A 21,088-nucleotide genomic window follows, 5' to 3' on the forward strand; every position below is an offset into this window, starting at 1 on the left:
CCTGTGCTGCTCATTTGGCTCATGTCTGTGTTTTAACCTGTAATTCTAGAATTTGGCAGGCTATTTTTTGCATAGAGGTCTGCCTGCTGTCTGGTGCAACATAATTTGGGTAGCAATAAAGTAGATGGAGAAAGTACAATTTCTCTTTTTTTAGTTTATTTCCTATACAAACTGATAAAAAAGACTTTCCTAGTAAATGAAGTATTAAATTAAAAAAGGGGTATTTGAGGTCCATCTCAAACTGGGAGAACTCTGAAATGCAGCGGGTGTCATTTTTGCAGTGTTAATGAGTGTAGGGGTTTTTTTTCTCCTGTGGAAAGGCTGCTGGCTCAATTACACGTGGGTGTGGTTTGAGTTTGAGGTTCTTGTTATAGAAGATCTTCTTGTAGTAAAGGTCTGTGTTTTGGAGCACAGCATGCTTCATGCACAGCTGGTCTATATGAAATAACTGACAGTTCTATAGTCCAATTGTTACATTACTGTTTCCTGGAAGAGACAGATTGGGTTCACCAGCTTAATCCTCAAACATGTGGTCTATATTCAAATATGAAATGAGGCGTAACTGTGAACAAGCTTTATGTTTGGTTGGATTTATTTTGGTATATGCCAAATATATATGCCATGCAAGTGCATCCCCTGGGTTCTCTTCATAATTGCTACTGTGACTTTTTCTATCAGATCAGTATCTGAATTCCTGTTATTAGGAATGTGTTGTATACTGGGCTAAACCTTAGCCTTCAGGCAGATGCCATTGAGTGGCAATGTTTATGAAAAAAACAAAAAGTGTTTGACTGTTTTCCTTATCTCTTGTTTCTGCTTTCTGTGAATCATAAACTTCCAGAGAAAAAAGTAAATATTAATGGAAAGGAAGGAATTTTTTAATTAATGGAAAGGTTGAAATTTTTCTCTCCATGTTCCGTGTATCTTATGAAATCTGTAAACATGATTTTTGTGATATATTCTAATAGCATCTGTGGCTCAGCAAAGAGTGAAAAAACGTATTAAAATTAATTTGCAGGTATCTATTTCGTGTAGGGTGATTTAGGATGGATTTAGGGAGCTCATCAATAAAATTGTGTAGATTAAATCCACATGTTTTAGTCTGTAAATGCAGACATTTATAAAATAAATTGGTATATCATGTTACTTTTGTTTTTCTTTAAGACTTCATGTGAATTAGACTCAGCTGTGGAATTAATGAGATGTGTTGGAACATGTTGAAAGGTATTAGCCTCATACACAACATCACCTCTTTTGAGTTGAGTAGATAGGCAGACTTTAGGGTCTCGTGAGTTGTTTCTGTTATGGGATAAGCTGATGAAAGCAGTAGATATTTTTTGTCATGGTCTGCTTTCTTTACCCATGCAAAATCTGGCATTTTTCCTGAATAAAGCATACAGGAGGCAAAGGTAAGCAATTTTTTTGCTCACTGTTCCCAGCCTTGCATGTTTTTCTACCCGTTCTTGCAGTCCTATCTGCAGCTTTTGGGTCCTGCCCTAGGGTCTTCTGCAGGGTGCTTCTACTTCCATCACCTTCCCCCCTTTCCACTGTTCTCTTTCTCTCTCCTTGTATTGCTTCGGTTACCTATTCCATACTGAAACCTGAATGTGGTCTGGTTTTGCTGCATACGGGTCAGATACTGTAATTGTCACCTTGAGAGAGATGACAGCAGTCTGCACCTGAACTGTGGCAGGGCGCTCTTAGTGTGGAACGTCTGCACAGGAGGCTGACAGCATATCTAGCAGCAGAGCTGAATTTTATTATTCCTTTATCTTTGAATCTTTCTTTCATAATTCTACTTGTGATTATTTTTCTTTTTCTCCCAGAAGACATCGTTTTACCTTTTCAAACAGCAAAAGAAAAATTTATGTTCTGCTTCCTAGTGACACTCTTTGATCAGAAGACTCTGTTAACAATTCCTTTTTTATTATGAGACCAAGAGAGAAATGCCGAAGGGTGACATAAATCATCTATGAGTTCTAAAAGACTTTTTTAAGTAAAGAATTTTCTCCGTACAGGATTGAAACTTGTGATCTGTCACTAGATCTTGAGTTACTTAGTTGAGATTTTAATACCATGTTCTGTTTTTTGCTGAATTTAGGGGAAACTATTTACTCTTTTAATTCAGGGCTAAATATGTAGTTAAGCTTTGTATTTTTAGATCAACATGTTAAAACCTCATGGTTTTCTTCACTATCAACTACTAACAAAGTAACTTCAAATATTTGCAGATATTCAGAAGCACAGCAGCTTAAGTAGATTGCTAGATTTTACTGACAGAATGCACGGCCCTTTTTTTGTTGTTATTGTTTTAAAAACATTTTTTGAAGTACAAATCAAGGTGTATTGGGTCTGGCTGGGGTGGTGTTAACTTTCCTCATAGCAGCCCATATAGTGCTGTGCTTTGTATGTGTAGCTGGAGGTACCGATGCCTTGCAGCGGTTGCTGAGCAGTGATGCACAGCACCAAGGCTGTCTGCAACCTGCCCCCCCGCCCGCAGCGGCTGGGGGTGGGCGAGGGGCTGGCAGGGGACACAGCCGGGACAGCTGACCCCAGCTGGCCAAAGGGATAGTCCTATGGTACGATGTCATGCTCAGCAATAAAGCTAAGAGAAAGGAAAGGTGGAGGAGCATTTGTTAAGAAAGCATTTGTCTTCCAAAGCATCTACTGTGTGCACTGAAGCCCCACTTCCCAGGAAGCGGCTGGATATGGCCCTGCTGGTGGGAAGTAGAGAATAAATCTTTTTTTTTTTTTTTTTTTCTCATAATTTGCTTCCATGTGCAGCCTTTGCCTTTTCTTTTTTATTCAACTGCCTTTATCTTGATCCATGAGGTTTTCATCTTATTTTCTTCACTGTCCTGCTGAGGAGGAGGAATGAGAGTGGCTTGGTAGGCACCTGGCCACCAGCCCAGGTCAGCCCCACCGCACAAGGGCTGGGCTGCCTGGGACTTGTAGGACACAGGACAATTTATCTTGTTTATGAAAAGCAACAACAATGGCAAAGTAACATGCTGTAAAAAGCTCATACTTTTCTCCAACTGTTGAAAATTAATTGTAATACAGACCCACACAGCAGCATATAAGACATTTCTGCCGTTACTTTTTAAAGCAGCAGGGTTCATTTGCAGTCTGAGGGTTCATTTAGGAGCAGCGCAGCATTGACAGGATTGACTGAAACTGGTTTTGAAACTGCGCACTCAGGAAGAGCTGCAAATGGAAAACATGAAAATTCTTAGTTTTCTCTTACATTAGAAAAAGCCTTGCTTTCACATTTTTGTAAAGAGGATGGTTTATTTCAACTGAATGGAAATATTTAGAACATAAAGGACATTCATGACAAGATTATGGTTTATAACATGGCATGGATTTGGGATTTTAAATTCTGTTGCTATTTTTAATATTAACATTTAAAATCATCATTGCATTTGCAAAGCACTGCAATGCTAAGGATATCTTCTGATTGCAGCTGCCTAACAAGAAACTATATTGAATTGGGGAATACCAAGTACCTTACTATTCTTAGTAAGTTAAGAGAAGAAATTATGTCTAAACAATTTAGAACAAGATTATTGTGACAACAGGTCATAAGACTGAATAAATTAGTGAAATACTAAGATGCTGTCAAAACTATGCATAGTTTGATTTAAACAAAAAGAACACTGACCCAGACCTTTCTTCATAAAGGGAAGGAATGAAGTGCATGAAATATGTCTAAAAACCAAACCTTTGTATCAGTGTTCATCACTGAAAAAACTTCATTTGGGATTTTAAAAGTTGCCACCCTGTGAAATAACATATGTTAAAACATAGCAATCCAAGAGGAACATGTTTCTGTGTACTCATTCTTCTTTCATAGTACTTCTGACTTACTTGATGTAGTAAACATTGAGATTCATTTTTAGTAAATAAGTACTGAAGCTAGAGTAATTTGCGGTTTTTATGAAGTGTCATCATTAGGAAATGCATTGTTTTTAGGAAGAAAGCAGGGTGTTTTTTAACTTGAATACTTGATGTGAGCCACTGATATCTTTTGAGCTACACAAAAGCTTACAAGGATAGCTAAACTAACCCCTCACGGTACATACCTTTTTATTTGAAATAAAATTTTTTTAACTAATTTTATAGCATTGTAGCTTGTATTGGTGTACGTCTGCCAAAAAAAGTAGGTCATAAATACACTATTTCCTTTGAGCTACAATGAACATTTTGTTATCAAAAGATGTAATTATTTTTCTAAGATTTAGAAGAAGAAAGGATGAAGTTTGAATCATTTGTCATGGTATTGATCTTAAGAGCTTCCTTTTATTTATTTATTTCAGTTCTTGTGAAGAGGTGATAGGTCTCATGTTGCAGCAGAAATGAGATAATCCAGATCTGGTGGGGTTTGTACAGCATACGCATGATGTTATTTTGAACTGTTTGACTGTTAGCCTGGAAAGTATTTAAACAGAATGCAAGGACCAGAACAGCTGTGACAGCATAGGAAGTTTTGTTTTCTCCTTTTTTTCTTTTATTCTTTTTTTCCCCTATCCTTGAAGACCTTGTTAATTTCCTATTCTTTTCCTTCAAAGGACAGCTTGTTTATTTTGTGTTGCCTACAGTAAAACTGGAAGACACAGCCTTCCTTCATTTAATGAAAGTTCCAACCATAGAAAGAAGACTTGAATTTGAGTGACATGAAAGGCAAACTGCTGTCTGCTGCCACCCCATCAGTACACCCCTCTGCAGGGTGGCTGTGGGACCAGGCACTCCAGAGAAACTGGGTGGGATGGGGTGGGGTGACCAGTGGGGTCTAGTGGAATTAGCAGGGCAAATGCTAGGGGAATGCTCATGAAAAGGACATGCAGAAATTTATCTGGACTGATAGCTTGGAAGTTGGAAACTTTATAACTTGGAAATTGAGAATAAGCCCAGCCCGTCACAGAAGTACCAAAAGTAAGGCGAAAAGGCGGAGTAAAACTTGTCCAATCATCTTTTGGTGGTGGTAAAATAAAAGTGTCTTATTTTTGAACAGGCTTCTGAGAGAGGAGTCGGTCAGTGCCCCATGCCTGTCAGTGCTAAGGAGGCATGTGGACAATGCCCGTAACAACGTGCTTTAACTTGGTCGGCCCTGACCTGGTCAGGCAGTTGGACTAGATGGTTGTTATAGGTCCCTTCCAACTGAAATAGTCTGTTCTGTTCTATTGTATTTTATTCTGTGTGTATGAAATGGGAAGGTTTTAATTGCAACTGTGCTTTAATATATTTATACTTTCTTAAAAAGTGTGAGGTACGTTCTTGATGTCCAAATGACCTGGTGTTTGGACAGGACATTTTAGAAGGCCTCATACATCAGCAGAAATGTCTTCTGTTCTGAGTATGTTGATGCATTCATTGATGATGAGTTTTATCCCAGGTCAAAGTAGTTATGAATTAATTTTGCTGACGCGTTGATTTGATTGGAAGCCCTGTGTCCAGGCTTGGCATGGCACCATGCCTGAAGTGACATACCTCCTCTCTCCAAGAGAGCTCGCATCTGCCTGCAGAGGATCTTGTAGGTATGTCAGAAGTGTATTATGGGTCAGAAGGTATAAACATTACATCCAGTTCTGCACTGGATGCAGTAATTCTACTGAAGTCAGCAAAGGTAGTCTATATTTTCACTGATATAAGTGGAAACAGAAACATCTTGCATTTAACTTGAAACACTGAACAGCCGCTTCGTGTAATTTTTCAACTTTACATTTTGCAGATACTGTATATAAACCTGGTTTATGTCTTTTTCTAAGTAGCAGTTGGTATAAACACAGTATCATTGTATAGTATGAAACATGTGAGAAGTTCCCCTTGGAAATGAAGGGAAGAAGTTATTATAAACAATCTAATTCAAATTAAAGTGCTTGAAGTGTCACACTTGCTTCAATGCTAAAAACCTGGCACACCTGGTGCAGGGAAGCAGCTAAAGCATGTGTATGGATTAAAGTAAGTGTACTTCTCTCATTTCCTCTAGTAATTCTGTTAAAGGGAGGTTTTTCTCAGCCTGGAGGATATTTTCTTTCCTCAATCTCCATGGCAGTTGTACAGCACAAGTAGCAGCAGTAACATACAGCACCATATTCTCTACTTCTTTTTAGAATCAAGTTTCCTCACATTTGAGTGAAGTAGGAAAATAAATTGACATTTTAACTGAACAGGATGTCTTTTCATGTTCCATGAGCTTTAAAGAACTGATGTCTTCTTTTCATTTTCATTAGCAAGCTGGAAGGCTTGCTAGTCAGTATTTTTTGCATATTTAGAAGTGATGTTGCTGAGTTTGAGGGTTTGTGTCCAGAGAACTGCTGCTGGAGTTCCCTTTGGCTGGTACCTCGGTGACCAGTTATTGCACTAACACGGGCTGTTTCATAGGTCCAGCGCTGCTGTCATTTTTCACAGAGTGTTGGTTGAAGTATGCCAGAATAACAAATCCTGAAGGTATTATACCTCATTAGTTTTACAGTCTTTTGGCAGTATTTGAATTTTTTTTTGAAGGGGAAGAACATGTTTATTATCATGAAACTGGGTGCTTGGCTAAAATGCTTCAGCTGTTTTTGGAAGGTCACAAATTGCAGTTCTTTTGCTGAATTCAAATTAGAAAAGAAGACGTAGCTAGTGGAGATGACATGAGCAACCTTTGCAACATAAATGTAGCTTTTATAGATGAATTGGTGTATGTTTGAAGAGCCATTTTCTCTTTAAAAAGCTGCCTTTTTCTCCTTCCAATCTCACAAAAAATTCTGCTGTAATAACACATGTGCATGTGTGAAAAAACGCTGTTCATAAGTGTCTCAACCTAGCTAAATATTTAAACATAGACAGCCTGCCTACGTATATGCTACTAAAGCAATGGTTTCCTGAATCAGGATTTAAAAGATTATTTCTGAGGTTATGCTGATTTTGGAACTTAGACTCCCTTACTGCAACACATGGATCCTTCTGGTTCTATAATTTATTTTTACATAGGATTCCCCTGTGAAGTGGTACAGTTTTGAAAACGGCAGAGATCTGCGTTTCCAAAAAGAGGTTATAGTGCTTATGTTGGATATTATGAAACTAAACACGGGAGTCTAATTCCCAGAGAGTTAGATTTCTTGGGCAGTGCAGGGAAGGATGCAGGTGTTTCTGAACTGGATTCTGAACAGCTAGAATTGCCCGCGCTGGCCAAGAGGAACTCTGAATGTGTTCCGGGATACTGCAGGGCAGAGGTCCCCTAATTCTAGAGCTGGGCCTTTTTGGCATCTTGCACAGGGACTCTGAGCTTCAGGTTTATATATCCTGTATGTTGCTAATCAGAAGCTGAATTTCTCATAGATTTCAGTGGGTATCTAGAGTTAAAATAGTAGGTAGAAGTTATAATGTCTTAATGCAACAAATAAAAAGAATAGTAAATATTTATAAGAAATAAGAGTAAGTATTGTTGATATATCGATTGTGCTTAATAGAAAGCTAAGTTGGTTAAAGCCTTATTGGGAGATCTGATTAGTGCTCTTACTCATTTTCCTTTCTTGTTACACTGGCATTGTACTTGAGCTTCAAAATGACAGTTGTTTGTTACCTGACGTGTTTGTTTCAGTGAAACTCCTCACTTGCTTAGTTTGTAACACTGAACACTCCATCCATGTGGCAGAGAGATTTGCTGTTCCCTATAGGAATGTCCAAACTTGTGTCTTCCCTTATTATGGAAAAGATTGGACCCTACCTTCATAATCATTTGCATCAACAATTATTAGGAAAAAACAGAGAGAAAACTTTGCTGAAAGTTCTTCCTGGATTGCTGTGTTTACCTCATTTTTTTTACAAGTACAATATGCAAAGTTCTTGTTACAAATTTCATTGACTTTTGGGAAAATTATCGAAGACTTTATCTAAATTTTACAAAGTAATGACAAGGCAATTAGGATTATTAAATATTGTTAAACGCAATATTTCCAAGATGCATTATTATTGTGGTTTTGTGGTTTATGCTACCTTTTTTCAGAACTTGTAATTAAGAGGTCTGAAACCTCATTTAAATCTTAATCATTTTTAGCAGGATGTGTGTGACAAACAAAGGTGTTTATATTGAGTGACCCATGAAACTTTCAGAGATATAAACCACAAGAGCTGCTTAGTAGATTCTTTCCAGCTGGTGCTATAACCATGGTTTTCAGTATGGCCAAAATTCCTGTTCTGTTTTCAGATTTTAAATTACATTAAGTACAATTCTAGCATCTATTTCCTCCACTGATTTTCAGCTTTTTGGCAGCTGAAAAAACAACATTTTCTTTTCTGATCTGGTTGGCTTCCTTCAGATAGTTATTAATACTTTTTCTTTGAAGTTACAGCAAGACCCTTTTTGCTGCCATGTTTCTACGATGCCATTACTGTTTACTCATGATAGATGCTGCGTGCCAGATAGGATGTGTCTACTATCCTTTTAGATGTAAATATTTCTGCAGAACAGGATAAGAAAAAGGTATTAAATAAGAATGTAAAAGATCTTTTTCATATGCGTAGCAGAATTTACTTCCTCTTAATTCTTTGAACAGTTTAGCTGCACTTATTACCAGATCCATGTAGCATACCAAAGCAGCGTTTTAGAGGTGATTACTTATTACAGAAATTAATTTAATCCATTTGAGGATAATTATAATAGCCTGATTATAGGAATGTATGGATACATGAGGCTTAGGTAGATATTCACCCATTTAAAGGTGCTTGCCTGAACTAGTGAATTTAGAAGCTTCATTCTCTAGGGGCTCAACTATATTCATTAGAGACGGCAACAGAGATCTCAGACGAGTTGAGGTGCCCCGTGGCAGAAATTCTCTATGATAGAGAGGACTCATATTGCCTGGGCTGCTTGCTTATACATCTCTGATTTAGGATTAATCTGGGCCCTAATCCTTGTTCTTTATTGTTGATTTGCATTGTTCTAATTGGAGCATAAGTGCCTTGAAGCTAATTCATACCAGCTCCACTGGGAAGATCTTAAGCTATTTATTACCTTATTTCTTATCATGGAATTCTTGAGACTTAGAAAATATTTTAACATGCTGGATAGATTGAGTGACTGTCTGAATAGCAGTAACTAATTCAAACCAGTGACAGGGAATGCCAGGTTCAGACAGAACTTAACGTAGGAATAAATGTCAGGAGTGATGCATACTTGGAACCCAATTGCAGGGATACGGTATGGCCTTCAAATTACCCATGCTATGAGAGTTTTGGTTATAGAATAAGCAGTCACAAATAAGAGGATATGCTGATCAGATTGTTGGCTGGGAGGCAGCGAAAGAACCTACAAATTCAAATCCCACATATAAACCCATCAACAAGTTATTAGGGAGGCTGAAACAAGAGAACGCAGATAGGAGGGAAAAGCTTTGTAGTGCTCTCAGCTCTGTTTTTTCTCAGATTTTACAAATTGATGGGCACTTAATTTTTATTTCTGCGTATTCTCAAGATTGGTTGAGGTCTTTCCAGTTTTGTCTTCTGTGCTGCTGAAAAACAAATTGTTGTAACAGGTCACTGGGTTCTTAAATGTATTAGGTCCCCTTCATTACCAAAAATGTATGTGTGTGTAAAAACTTCTGCTGAGGTACTGGTTTTTTTCCCCTCAGTTAGTATGTATCATTATGAGAAAGTGTATTGTGGTGTAAAAGATATGAAACAAAGGTCAGAAGGCTAGTATTAGGCCATTTTTGTGAAACAAAACTCTTCTGAGTTTCATTTTTTCCCCCTGTGAAATACATTGTGTTACTGTTTCTTGCACTAGAAGTAATATTTCTTTTTTAAAATTAATTAAATAACTGATTTTTATTTTCTGCTTTTAATTTGTTCACAATTTTGAAATGATACAGAATGCAAATCAAATACCTTTGGGACAGTGGAAAGTATTTGGTACTTTGATACCCCCCAAAGAGTTGTGATATGATGGAAGACATGAGGGAGAGATTTAGGGTAAAATTTGCTTTGTTTTCCTAAAGAAAACATTTTACTATTGCAGTTGTTAATCACATAATCAAAATCTGTCTTCTAAGATCTTATCTAAATTTTCCCTTTTTGCCTACTCTAAAAGTTAAAAGTCTATAGGGGGGAAAACCACACAAAAGAAATACCATTTGTGTTGATACCAACCCAGCAAGTTTGCATATTTACTGTTTCTCTGGTGGATCTTTTGCATGTACATTAGCACACAGCTGAACTTTTAAAATTCAAAAGTGATCTCCTTACCTACAATTCCATACTTATTTAGAAGATGCTTGTATTTCTTTGATTTAACTGAGGTTCATATGTCCCCCCAATTCCAAGTTCATACAACTTACAGAACATGAGCATTCACTTGAAAAGGGGCATCAGTGAGCCTTAGTAGGTAGGATATGTTTTGGATAAACCTAAACTCTCAAAAATATTTCATGTTTCTCTTTCAAACAACCTGCATTTTAAAATTTGCTGAAGTTGAGATTTACCTGGAGGTTTATTCCCATATCAACTGAACATTAATTATAGAAGGTGGTATGTGGAAAAGTTTCATATGTTGTTTCTTACGTGAGTTTGTTTTCCTCTTTACTAGCAAGTTGTAGAGAAGCAAGCAACTGACTACTTTGTTAATAGTGGACATAGCAGGGTAGTCTTTTTTTTTTGCTACACACCATGTAGGGAGATGAAGTTGGAGCAGAAGTCATCAGGAAGATGGGTAGGAAAGGAAAAAATTAGTAAAATGCTCAGCCAGCAGCAGCATACACTTCCCTGGAGTTGGCACCCCTGACCACTGAAGCAGGAGATGTTCCTCAGAGGTAACAGTGTGAATCCAAAGTAAAGAGGATTTTCCAGACAATTGCAGGGCTAGCATCATTATCTTCATGCTGTATATGTTGTCATCTATTACATATTATTCTAGAAGTCACAAATATAGCTGATGTTTTTATAGGCAGTAAATGACTAGTACTTACTTTCAAATAGTCTTTTGATGAACACTACAGATTTTATAACTCTTTGTAAGACTAGAATTGTCCTGTCATTACAAAAAGGACATTTATGTTGTTTTTTGTTTTCTGTGGATCTTTGAGATTAAAATCACTATGTTAAAAATACAGTTTTTTGTAATAACTTAGAATATTTCCGTTATGTTACCTTCATTTGGGTACTGTCTCAAAATCTAAAGGACCTATTCAGTCTTCATCTTGCAAAAATATGATGTGTCCAAAAGTCAAATGGAAAGATAATTTTTAAGATTTGTTACCTGAGCATTGGTCAGTGTTGCTTCTTAGCAGATTTCTTGTTTGTTCTCATCCCAATTTAGAATCTGCTAATACAACTTTAAGCAGATTGTTTTCTTTCTTTCCTGGTAAAAGCTCAGCATAAACAGCAAGCCAAGTAGACAACCTCTTGGTACAGAATGCTTCATTTTGCTGGATGGAGTAATTCTTCCATTGTAAATACTTGACTCTTTAAATACTGGAAAGTCTCCAAGAATTAGAGAGACTTGTTAAGGCATGGATGTTACAAAGAACACTTTTAGCAGCTTACAGACAAGAAAAAAAGATGTAAGACATGCTAAAATCATACAGGCTATTCCCTTTGCATGCATCTATTCTTTTCGTTTCAGCAGTAGGTTAATTCATCGTCATTACTAGAGAAAAGCTCTGAAAAAGCCTAGAAGAATGGCTCTTGCTATTGAGTTTTACTAGGAGCATTCAACTACAAAAAAGAGATATTCAGCAGTATAGTCAGTCAGCTTTCAATTATCCAGCACAATGAGGCTGGCATGGGCTAGCTCACGTAAAGCAAAAACACAGCTAATTCAATACATATGTACTAGACTATAAACCCAAAGTTAATGTATTTACCTCTAGAAAATTTGTAAACAGATTTTCTTTCAGCAGCAGATTATTTTTTTTTTTTTTAAAAAAAGGTAGGTAGAGTGCAGCCCGACATAAACAGCCTTTACCCTGCATTTCACTTTGTGGTGCTCTGCTGTAGCCAGGGATGTCAGGAGGAGGTGATGCCATGTTAATACACGCCCTCTTACTCATTTCAGATGGAAGTTTCACACCCAACAGTGCACAGACTTGATATTAAAATTTTATGTCACATAGGGAATATTATGTGTATAGAATTCTATGTTTTAGTATAATTGTCAAATATCTATAAAGAGGACTATCATGTTTGTATTAAAGTGAATGGCCTGGTGAAAAGTACTAAGAATGTAAAAATCCCTGAGGAATGAGAGAGTTCATGACAGCAGTTCAAACAAAACAAATTCAAATTTTTTTATGCCAGCACTGCTGCTCTCCCAGCTTTCCTCCTCTGGCTGTTGTCCACTTACTTCGTGAGAACTGGAAGTGTTGGGATACAGGAAAGTCGGGAGGAGGGATTTGTATGAGATTCATGCATTGTGTCCCTTGAGATTTAGGTATACTTTAGAAAGTATAAAAATCTACTATAAATGTTTTAATGAACAGTTTTCACTCCGCATAAAAAAATAAAACAAGAAGCAAACATCAGCTTTTAATGTAATAGCATTTATGTCTTGGTTAACCTCCTGGGCTTTCAGGAAAACAGCCTATGTATAAAAATGAACACGTTCAAGCGTTATTATTTAGTCTATATAACTAGGATTCTAATAACTTTGAATGCAGAATCTTTTTGTTTGTTTGTTTCCTTTAAAAAAAAATAATCTGTGTATATTCCTGGTACTCCATAAATCATGTAATACTTCGTTATGTAAATATTCTGTACTATACTACTGACTGGCTGCACCTTGGAATAGGCTTGAGAATTTTTACATATATTTCAAGAAAAGTTAACTGTCAATCATACAGTGGCTGTGTAGGTTAAAGTATCAAACATAAATTATTATTACTACAGCTTGTACACAGATTTGATCATTGGCTATGTTTCTGTGGAAGATTGACCAAAGAGAGAAGGAGATAGCACTTTTCTAACCCTTTTTTTAATAGTATCCTAATTTGAACCTCAATGAAGTTTTGAAATGCTGGGAAGGATTGTACTCAGAAGTGTAAGAGAACATCTCTGCAGTGCAGTACTTCTGCTCTCCAGCTATATACTGGAAAGGGACCTACCTGTGTAATCTAGTTACTTGCTGGAGAAAATAAATAGTGTAGGTCCCTTCAAATAGTAGTAGGAAACACTAGATAAAAACCCAGATACAGCAACTGAGAAAGCATCATCTACAGCTGCTATCACTGGTTCAGTTCCTGCAAAGAGTCTGTTATTTCCTGCAAACTGTGAAACATTTCAGCCTTCATTAAGGCTTCAAATCCTGAGGAAATCATGAGGAACTATAGGTCATAAATTTTCTGGGAGCAGGACTGGAATACCTTCTCGGAGGTGCTGAATGCTCTTTGCTTTCATTGGCATTAGCAATTCTCAGGCCTCTTGAATTCTTTTTGATTAGTTTGTTGCTAAGTAGAATTTGGGATTGTGAAGGTGAAGTAATGCTGATTTTTACTTAAGCCTGTACCAGAATTACTATGTATATATCAGCCTTTCAGTATGGAGAGTCATGGCATGTTTTATTTCTGAAATGTACTTTTTTTTTTTTTTTTTTCTGTGCCAGACCCCAGCTTCTTCAAAGCAGGGGTTTTCAGCTAAAGTCGAAGCATGTGATGATTAGGTGATACAGGCAATTATTTATGTAGGCATATGAAAGGGTAAAACAATTCCGTACAATATAAACTAACTGAATGTAATCCATACCAGACTGGGTGTTTAGGTTCCTTATATCTTAATAAAGTTTGTTATGATTTTCTTCTTTTCTTTTTAAATATTATTTGCCTAATACTATTTTGAAGTAGGATAAGGAGTCTTTTCTTCTCTTCCCTACCTTCTATACCTCTTCTGTCACACTACATGCACCTGGTAATCTTTAGTAATGTCTTGGTACATCCATCGCTGAGTTAATGCACTGGTATCTTAACACAATTTTTTCTAAGTCAGGAGTGACGATGTCCTTTAGCCTGTGGTCTGCCTGCAGCTCACAAAATCATTGTGGCCTTTCACCATGTGAGATTTTTTTTTCTTTTGTTACATTTTCTTTTACACCTAATGTGTTAATGTGTGACCCTGGGTATTGGAAAGCTTTATTTATAATAAGAGATTGCTTCTAATCCTTGATCTGTGTGGACATAATTTTCAGAAATGCTATAGCATAAGTAGAATTAAATGTGCAGTGTATTTTGGGGAATTAGCTTGTTAGATTGGAAAGCAATTTGGGCCCTTGATTAAATCTTTTGTTTTTGTGAACTGCCTGGTTTCCTCTCTGTGTTCTGCATGACATACTGTGATAAGGTTGTTTCACCATCTGCATGTATTCCTTTGGCACACTGCTGTTAGATTTTGATTTGCTGCTTCAGGAAATAGAACTTTCCTTGAAGAGTTACTATAAACACATGAATGCCTTTCTCAGTGTTGGAACTTGCATTTCATACTGAACGCTGACGTGATCTGAAGTGAGCATCAGTGGGGACCAGGATTACATGTGCTGCTGACAGCTTTGAAACACAACAAATGAAAGTCACTTTATCAACTCTTTATATTCTTTAGATTTATTTTCAGAGAGTCTCTGTAATAGTTGAATGTAATTTGATAGCCAAACAGTTAGCAAGAACAAACCGGTTTCAATTACTTGCTACTTGGTCCTTGGAATAAAACCAGATGACCATAAAAGTTCAAAATAATTTAGTGAATATAGTGCTGAAATAGCAGCCTGTCTCCATCCCCTGGGAACTGATGAAGATGGATTCCAATTTGGTTATGACAACACTCTGTTCTTCAGGAATTCTAAATCTGAACAGATTTATACCTGCATCTACAAGCTCTGTGGTTGGTTTTTAACAAGTTGGTTTCATTCAACTAGATTAGATTTAGATAATCTGTACGGCATACAGTGTGCTGTATTAATAACAACTGTTATTAAGCATTAATCTTCCAATACAGCTGTGTGTGAAAGGTTCACAGGTCCAGCCTGCTTTCCAATTCACTGAATTAATTCCTCACGGAGGACTGAAAACCCACTGAGGTTCCAAGGTGAGATAGGACATTTATTGGGCAGAACTGGAGAACATTTCCAAGAAAACTAAACAGCAGTTACAGAGCTGCATCATAATTCAAATTCTGCATTTGATTGATTTTTCAGATTAAGGCTAGCATGTCCTCTTCGTTTCTCTGGTTCCAGTCCATGCAATCTGAAAGATTTATGGATAGAATCCTGAGTGTCAATCTCATAAAGTGAGAAGTTGTGGTTTTATCACAGAGTAAACCAATTTGACCATTTTTTAATGCTTTGGCAAGAGTGTATGACAAGAGTAGGCAAAACAAGAAATCCAGAGGAGACTTCCCATCTGACTAAATCAAGCTGAAATCTAGAATTTCTAAACTGTAGAAGGTTGAGGTTATTTTTTTTTTCCTCTTGAGGATGAAATTTCAAAAGCTCTTAAAGGTAGTTGTCAAAAGTTTGGCAGATGCTGCAGTGTTTCAGTAGAGTTGTTAGGAGTTCAGTGGTTTTCCTGAGCCAGTTCTCCCATCAGTGGAAGTGTTTGGGCAGAGGGTGCCGGTTCAGATTCCAGCTGGACCGATGAACTGTGGGCAAGAACCAAGAAGGGAGGTCTTGTTTGCTTCTCCGAAGCTTGTTCCCTCTCCAGTGTGTCAGTGGTACTGCTAGTCTGACCCCACAGTGAACCGATTCAAACTAAGGCTATAGAAAATTAACCCTAAAAAAAAAAGTACAATAATAGGTTTCTTACTGATGCAGTGCTCTGATCTCGCTGGCTGGGGGTCAGGTGGGTGCCGATGCTTTTGTAAGTGCCTGGGATGAATAGCCAGGGGCAGGATGAGTGGGAGAGCTCTTAAATTAATATAGATGTACTATAAACTAGACTTGATCATATGGGTCCCCCTAGCAGGTTAAAGATTGTTTATGGATTATCTATACTGCTGCTGAAAGGAACGGTCCTGCTGTTCTCTCTGTGGTACCCTTTTTCCTCCATCCTCCTTAGTAGTAATACCAGTGTTTTTGTGGTTTGTTGGATCGGGGAGCAGATCCAGCTGAAAACCGAGCTGACCACGGCACTTCAGCTTCCCAAACGTTACTGTTAGCATAGCAAGGGACAAGGGAGCATGGATTTGTCCATTGTGGCAGCAGCATGAATTTAAATTTCCTAAAGTTTATTTTGACATCACATTATAAATATTCATATAGAAACATTTGTTTACAAATTCATTGACTCTTAGCTAGTTTGCTGTTCCAGGGTCAAAGACTTTCTTGAAGGATAAGACCCTGAAATCATATGTGGCATCATCAGTCTCAGTTTTGTCTGTCTGATTCCCCTCTAGTGTCTCTTCCGAGATGGACACTGAGCCATAGAGAACTGTTTGATTTAGCAAAGACATCAGGGTAGGCAGCGTGTGATGGTGTCCTGACTGCATCATCATCATCATCATGTCATAATCTATTTTGATATAAGTGACATTTTAATGTTTTTTTGTTCTCGGTGTTTCAATTTTGTTCTATTTGGTTTCACTTAAGTATATATGTCAATGGAACACAGATTAAGATTTTTGGGATGTATGCTCTTTGCACGTGAACAAGACTAATTACATTGAGCTATGTCTTTAAGATAAAGTGCATTTACGTTCTCTAATAATCCCGGCAGCACTGAGGAAATGGCATTGTAGCCTCTCCAAACACATTTTACGTATACCAATAGGCTCAAGACTTTCTTTTGAAGATTTTCTTTCATTCAGAAATTCGATTCAATGCAAGGCATTCTAGCCTAGCTTTTCTCCCTACTGTTGTTTTCTTTTAGGATTACTGTTTGGTCATTGTTTGGTTCAGGCCATACTCAATTGCCCCTGTAATTAGTGTGGAGCTAATAACCATGTACTGAGTAATCATGTCTGCTCTGATTTTCTGGGATTGTTTTGACTCATTCAGCTCCCACTGACTTTTGGGGGGAGTTTTTGACATTTAGCACTTCTGAAGCTAGTGTTTGTCAGTTATGAAGAAGCTGATAATGTGTTAAGCTGTAGCCGTTAAATGATGGGCTTAATCTGACTAAGTATGACTGCCTAAAATTTAAGTGTCTGTACCAAGATGAGTCACCCTAGGACCCCTTTATGGACAGTGGAGTTCTATCGTTCTGTTTCTGGAGTTAGCATGCAGCGTGCCTCGCCCTAAAGTGGATGCCTGTGTTTGGTCAGATGGTTCATGCCATAAGAAAAGTGGGAGCAGATCACCTGTTGAATTTTGATTAGATTTCTAATCTAATTTATTTGGAAAGTTGGTTTAAGTGTCTGTATAGAACTTAGCATGTAGAATTTGGGTTTTAAATCTGTGTTTATCTGTGGAAATGGAAATTGCCAGGCAAGAAGAGTTTAAGGAGCTCCATCCCAGGCTGAAATCAAGAGCAGCACCTTTAAAATGTAAATGCTTAGGTGCACGTGACAAAATTTACATTCATGGACGGATGTTTAAAAATGTCAGCTACACAGGAATATTAATGTTACCACTGTAGCATGCTATGAAGTCATCTGCTCACAAGATCAGCATTTTCATTCGTGTTTGACGACTGGCAGTAATTGTGAGGTTTCTTTCTTTGGCCTGCGTAAACCAGGCTGTGCTCTTTATTTTCTGTGTCGTTCTGGGAAGCAGGAATAGTTTCCTGTCTTAACTTTGCACGTTCTGTTTGACAAGTTCAGTCTCTTGTTTGTCTGGATACTTCATCTTGTAATAAAAGAAAGAACCAGTTTACCTTCAGTAATCCAGATTCTGGTTTATTTCACAGTTGTGTTTACAACAAGTTTGTTTAAAGCTGCAAAGACCGATTTGTATAGTTCTTGGCTGTCACTAGTCAAGAGGATGAAATTAATAGCCACTCCCTTTTCGGTCCCTAAAGCATTTTGTTTTCAGCAACCTTTTAAGGTAGGTACCACTGGGTAGCAAATCCATAGTGCTCTGGTCATATTTAAAATAAATTGCATCTTACTTGTCCAAGCTTGGTTAAGATTTAAGTGTCTTTGGTGAAATAAAAGATTAATGAAAGTTCCTACTTAATATATGTATAAGGAATATAAAATGGAAAATCAACACACAGCAATTGTAGGGTTAATTTTAAGAACTTTAATTTTTAAAGATTCGTCTCAATTGATTCACTTCAATATCAACATTACCAGTATTAACAGAAGCGTCATTTCCAGTATACTTCTCTAAATTTGAAATAAAGTTTGAAGTAACCTACAGGTGTTGCAACTTACGATAGAAGAGAAGGTTATGGAATATGAAGCTGGAAGGAGATTAATCTGTTGGGTTGTGACATCTCAAAGTTGCTGGTATACACCGCAGTTTAAACACTAAGTACAAGCTAAATTTTAAGTACTTGGCGTTTTTCAGTGCTTAAAATTGCTGAAGGTTAAGTATAGGCGTAAGTATTTGCAGTATTTCAGGTGAATGTGTAACGTCTACTTCATTCCTCACAGACGCTGGTTTTAATTCATTCTATGGTTTTAACACATTCTGTTAATTAAGACTAGGTTTTTTTCACCTTTTTCCTAGGTTTTTACCTCCCATGGACCTACTGTGATCATGCCAACCTGGTTCTGTTCTCGAGAATGGTTTTTTCACGTTGGAAAATTTGATGAGGGTGGAAAGGTGAGTGCTATGGAAGATATGGATGATAGGTAGTCCAGGAAGCATCTCTTTGTTTAACAGCCTCTGAAAGCCCTAAACCTATTACTAAGAAACAGTAGGCAAAGGGATGTGGATAAAAACTGAGGTCTAAAAATATCTGGGTCATACTGTATACCTGTTTTTTTTGGGGTGGCATGTGTTTCTTTTAAAAACAGTCGTTAACCAAGTACAGTTGTTTTAGGGTAACTGGTGATTTAAGGACATAACTGAGATGGGCTTTGTAGATAAATCTAACGGATTTTTTAGATATGTCAGCATACCTGGAAAAATTAAAGAAGAATTTAGACATTCAAGCTCCTCTTCAGTCACTGAAATAGATGCAGCAGATCTGAAAGCTAAACAAAGGTCAGCTCATAGATTCATTATAAACCATCTCTGAATGGTAAGGTAGATTTGGTGAAAGAGTTTGGAAGGGAAGAAGGGTGAGGATAGCAGAGATTCTCAGAAGGTGAACAATTTATATCCCTAAGGTGAAGAAAGGTGGGAGGAGGGGAGGTCACAGTGTGCCATCAAACTACTATCGTTAAATCTCATTTATCAACTTGTCTTGTGTCTACCTGTCAATGTTAGTTCTCAGGCTTGTCCTTGGAAGACTTTAAGTAGCTTTTCTGCAAGGATCAGGACTAAGAGGTTACAAATTACAGAGGTAGATAGATATAAGTATAAAAAATGACTGTTATCTGAGAAGCATTCCTCCACTGACAGTTTGGTGTTCTTTTTCTTTATACATTTCCTGTTTCAGTTTGATTTGGTTGCTTTAGGCTCATCAGCATGTTTATGGAATAAAATCCAGGGATGTCTGTTGGCAGTATTTATTGTGGTAGTACTAGAAATATGTTGGCAAATAGATCTAATTCAGACACATTTGGATCCGTTCTGTGTGGTTTGGACCTGAGAGGTTTTGCTTCCAGCAATTTTGGTGAGAGTTTAGGGCTAGAATGGGTGGTTCTGAATTTTTTTTGGAAAGCCTTCATTTAATAGTACTCCAAAGAAAAATCTGCTCAGCGTGTTTCCTAATTTATTATTTAAACTACAACATATTATGATTCTTATTCTTTTTATAGCCTCTAAATGGAGCCCTCCTGTGCCATGCAGTGTGTGTATATATACATACTAGCATACACATGTATGTGTCCTGAGTGAGCAGCTGTGTGGTCGCTGGATGGGGTTAAACCATGACAGTATGTATGAGGATACACAAATATTATTCTTTGGGCTGCCAAAAAAATTAGAATTTAAGGAGACGGTGGACAGAGAACAGAATTGTTTAGAGTGGTGAAAAGATTTGCCCTTAATTACATGGCGGGTGAGCAGAAGAGCTGGGAATGGTGCCTGGCTCCCAATGCAGTCTACATTCGCTGACCCGTGCTCTTGATTTCTCTTTTATTATTATTCCTTATCATTGTATTTTCACTCTCTGAAGAACCATCTGACTTAACTTCTCAAGCATTGTTAGTAAGCTCAAAAAAGAAAGCAGGCAAGCTAAACCAGAGTAACAACAATAGAACAGCAAGCTTAATGATAAAGTTCAATAGGTTAAGTTAAACAGACTATTGTTCTGTGCTTTTTGCTTGTAGTTTTGGGGGTTTTCCCCTCTTTGTTCTTTTTTGGTGGGTTGTTTTTTTTTTTTTTGGTTTTATTTTGCACTCTCTCTATAATTAGAACTATGCCACTGGTTATTCAGATGTAATACGCTGACAGTCTTAATCTTAATGATTTTTCAGGCACAATGCATGGTATGCCCTATTTTTAAAAATTACCAATGATAAGTTAAACTTTTTGTTTGTCCCTATTGTGAAGTGTCCAACACGTCCTGGCCGATACAGAGGATGTTCAAAAAAATACCCTATGAACAAGGGTGATGACAGATCTGAACAAAGCCATAAATACCAAAAAAGTCGTCAAACCTTGTCCTGTGTGGGTTTAGAGTACAGAAAATCAAGTCCTAAATCTTTCAGCATTTAGCGCTGTAAAGGATTTAGCATTGATCTCATTCATTTTCATTTGAAAATAATTCCTTTGAGGCAAAGAAAGATTTTTCTCTATGTATCAATAGAGCTGTTATAAACTAGTACTGAGTACTTCAGGATCTTATCCACGTGTGTGTATGTTCTGCCCTGACCCCATGATCTGACTATGTTAATCTGATCACTTCTATCTCCATTTTTGGGTTAGTATTTAACAGTACGACCTGTAAGTATCATATTGCTGCAAGTAAACAAAGAAACAGGCCAACAAATCCCCACATTTCAGCCCCCTTTCTCCATTTGCTAAACTATTTCCATGCCAAAAAGCTGCAATCCTCATTTGGAATTAAATCCAAACACCTTCATATTTCTTCATATTTCAGCACTTAGAACAAATGGAGGATAATTCTTCCAT

The 21,088-nt window shown here is 37.3% G+C and overlaps 1 protein-coding gene across 2 annotated transcripts in view; it reads left to right on the forward strand.

The window, feature by feature from the left end:
* Positions 1–21,088, forward strand: part of B3GNTL1 (UDP-GlcNAc:betaGal beta-1,3-N-acetylglucosaminyltransferase like 1) — a 128,126-nt gene that overhangs the window by 71,620 nt on the left and 35,418 nt on the right. For both annotated transcript variants that reach the window (XM_037409836.1, XM_037409845.1), the window contains one exon: positions 18,572–18,667. In XM_037409836.1, coding sequence (XP_037265733.1) covers positions 18,572–18,667 — 96 coding nt within the window. The remainder of the gene's footprint in view (positions 1–18,571; positions 18,668–21,088) is intronic.

The sequence above is a fragment of the Falco rusticolus genome, chromosome 1 (assembly GCF_015220075.1).
Source record: "Falco rusticolus isolate bFalRus1 chromosome 1, bFalRus1.pri, whole genome shotgun sequence".
Taxonomy (NCBI): domain Eukaryota; kingdom Metazoa; phylum Chordata; class Aves; order Falconiformes; family Falconidae; genus Falco; species Falco rusticolus.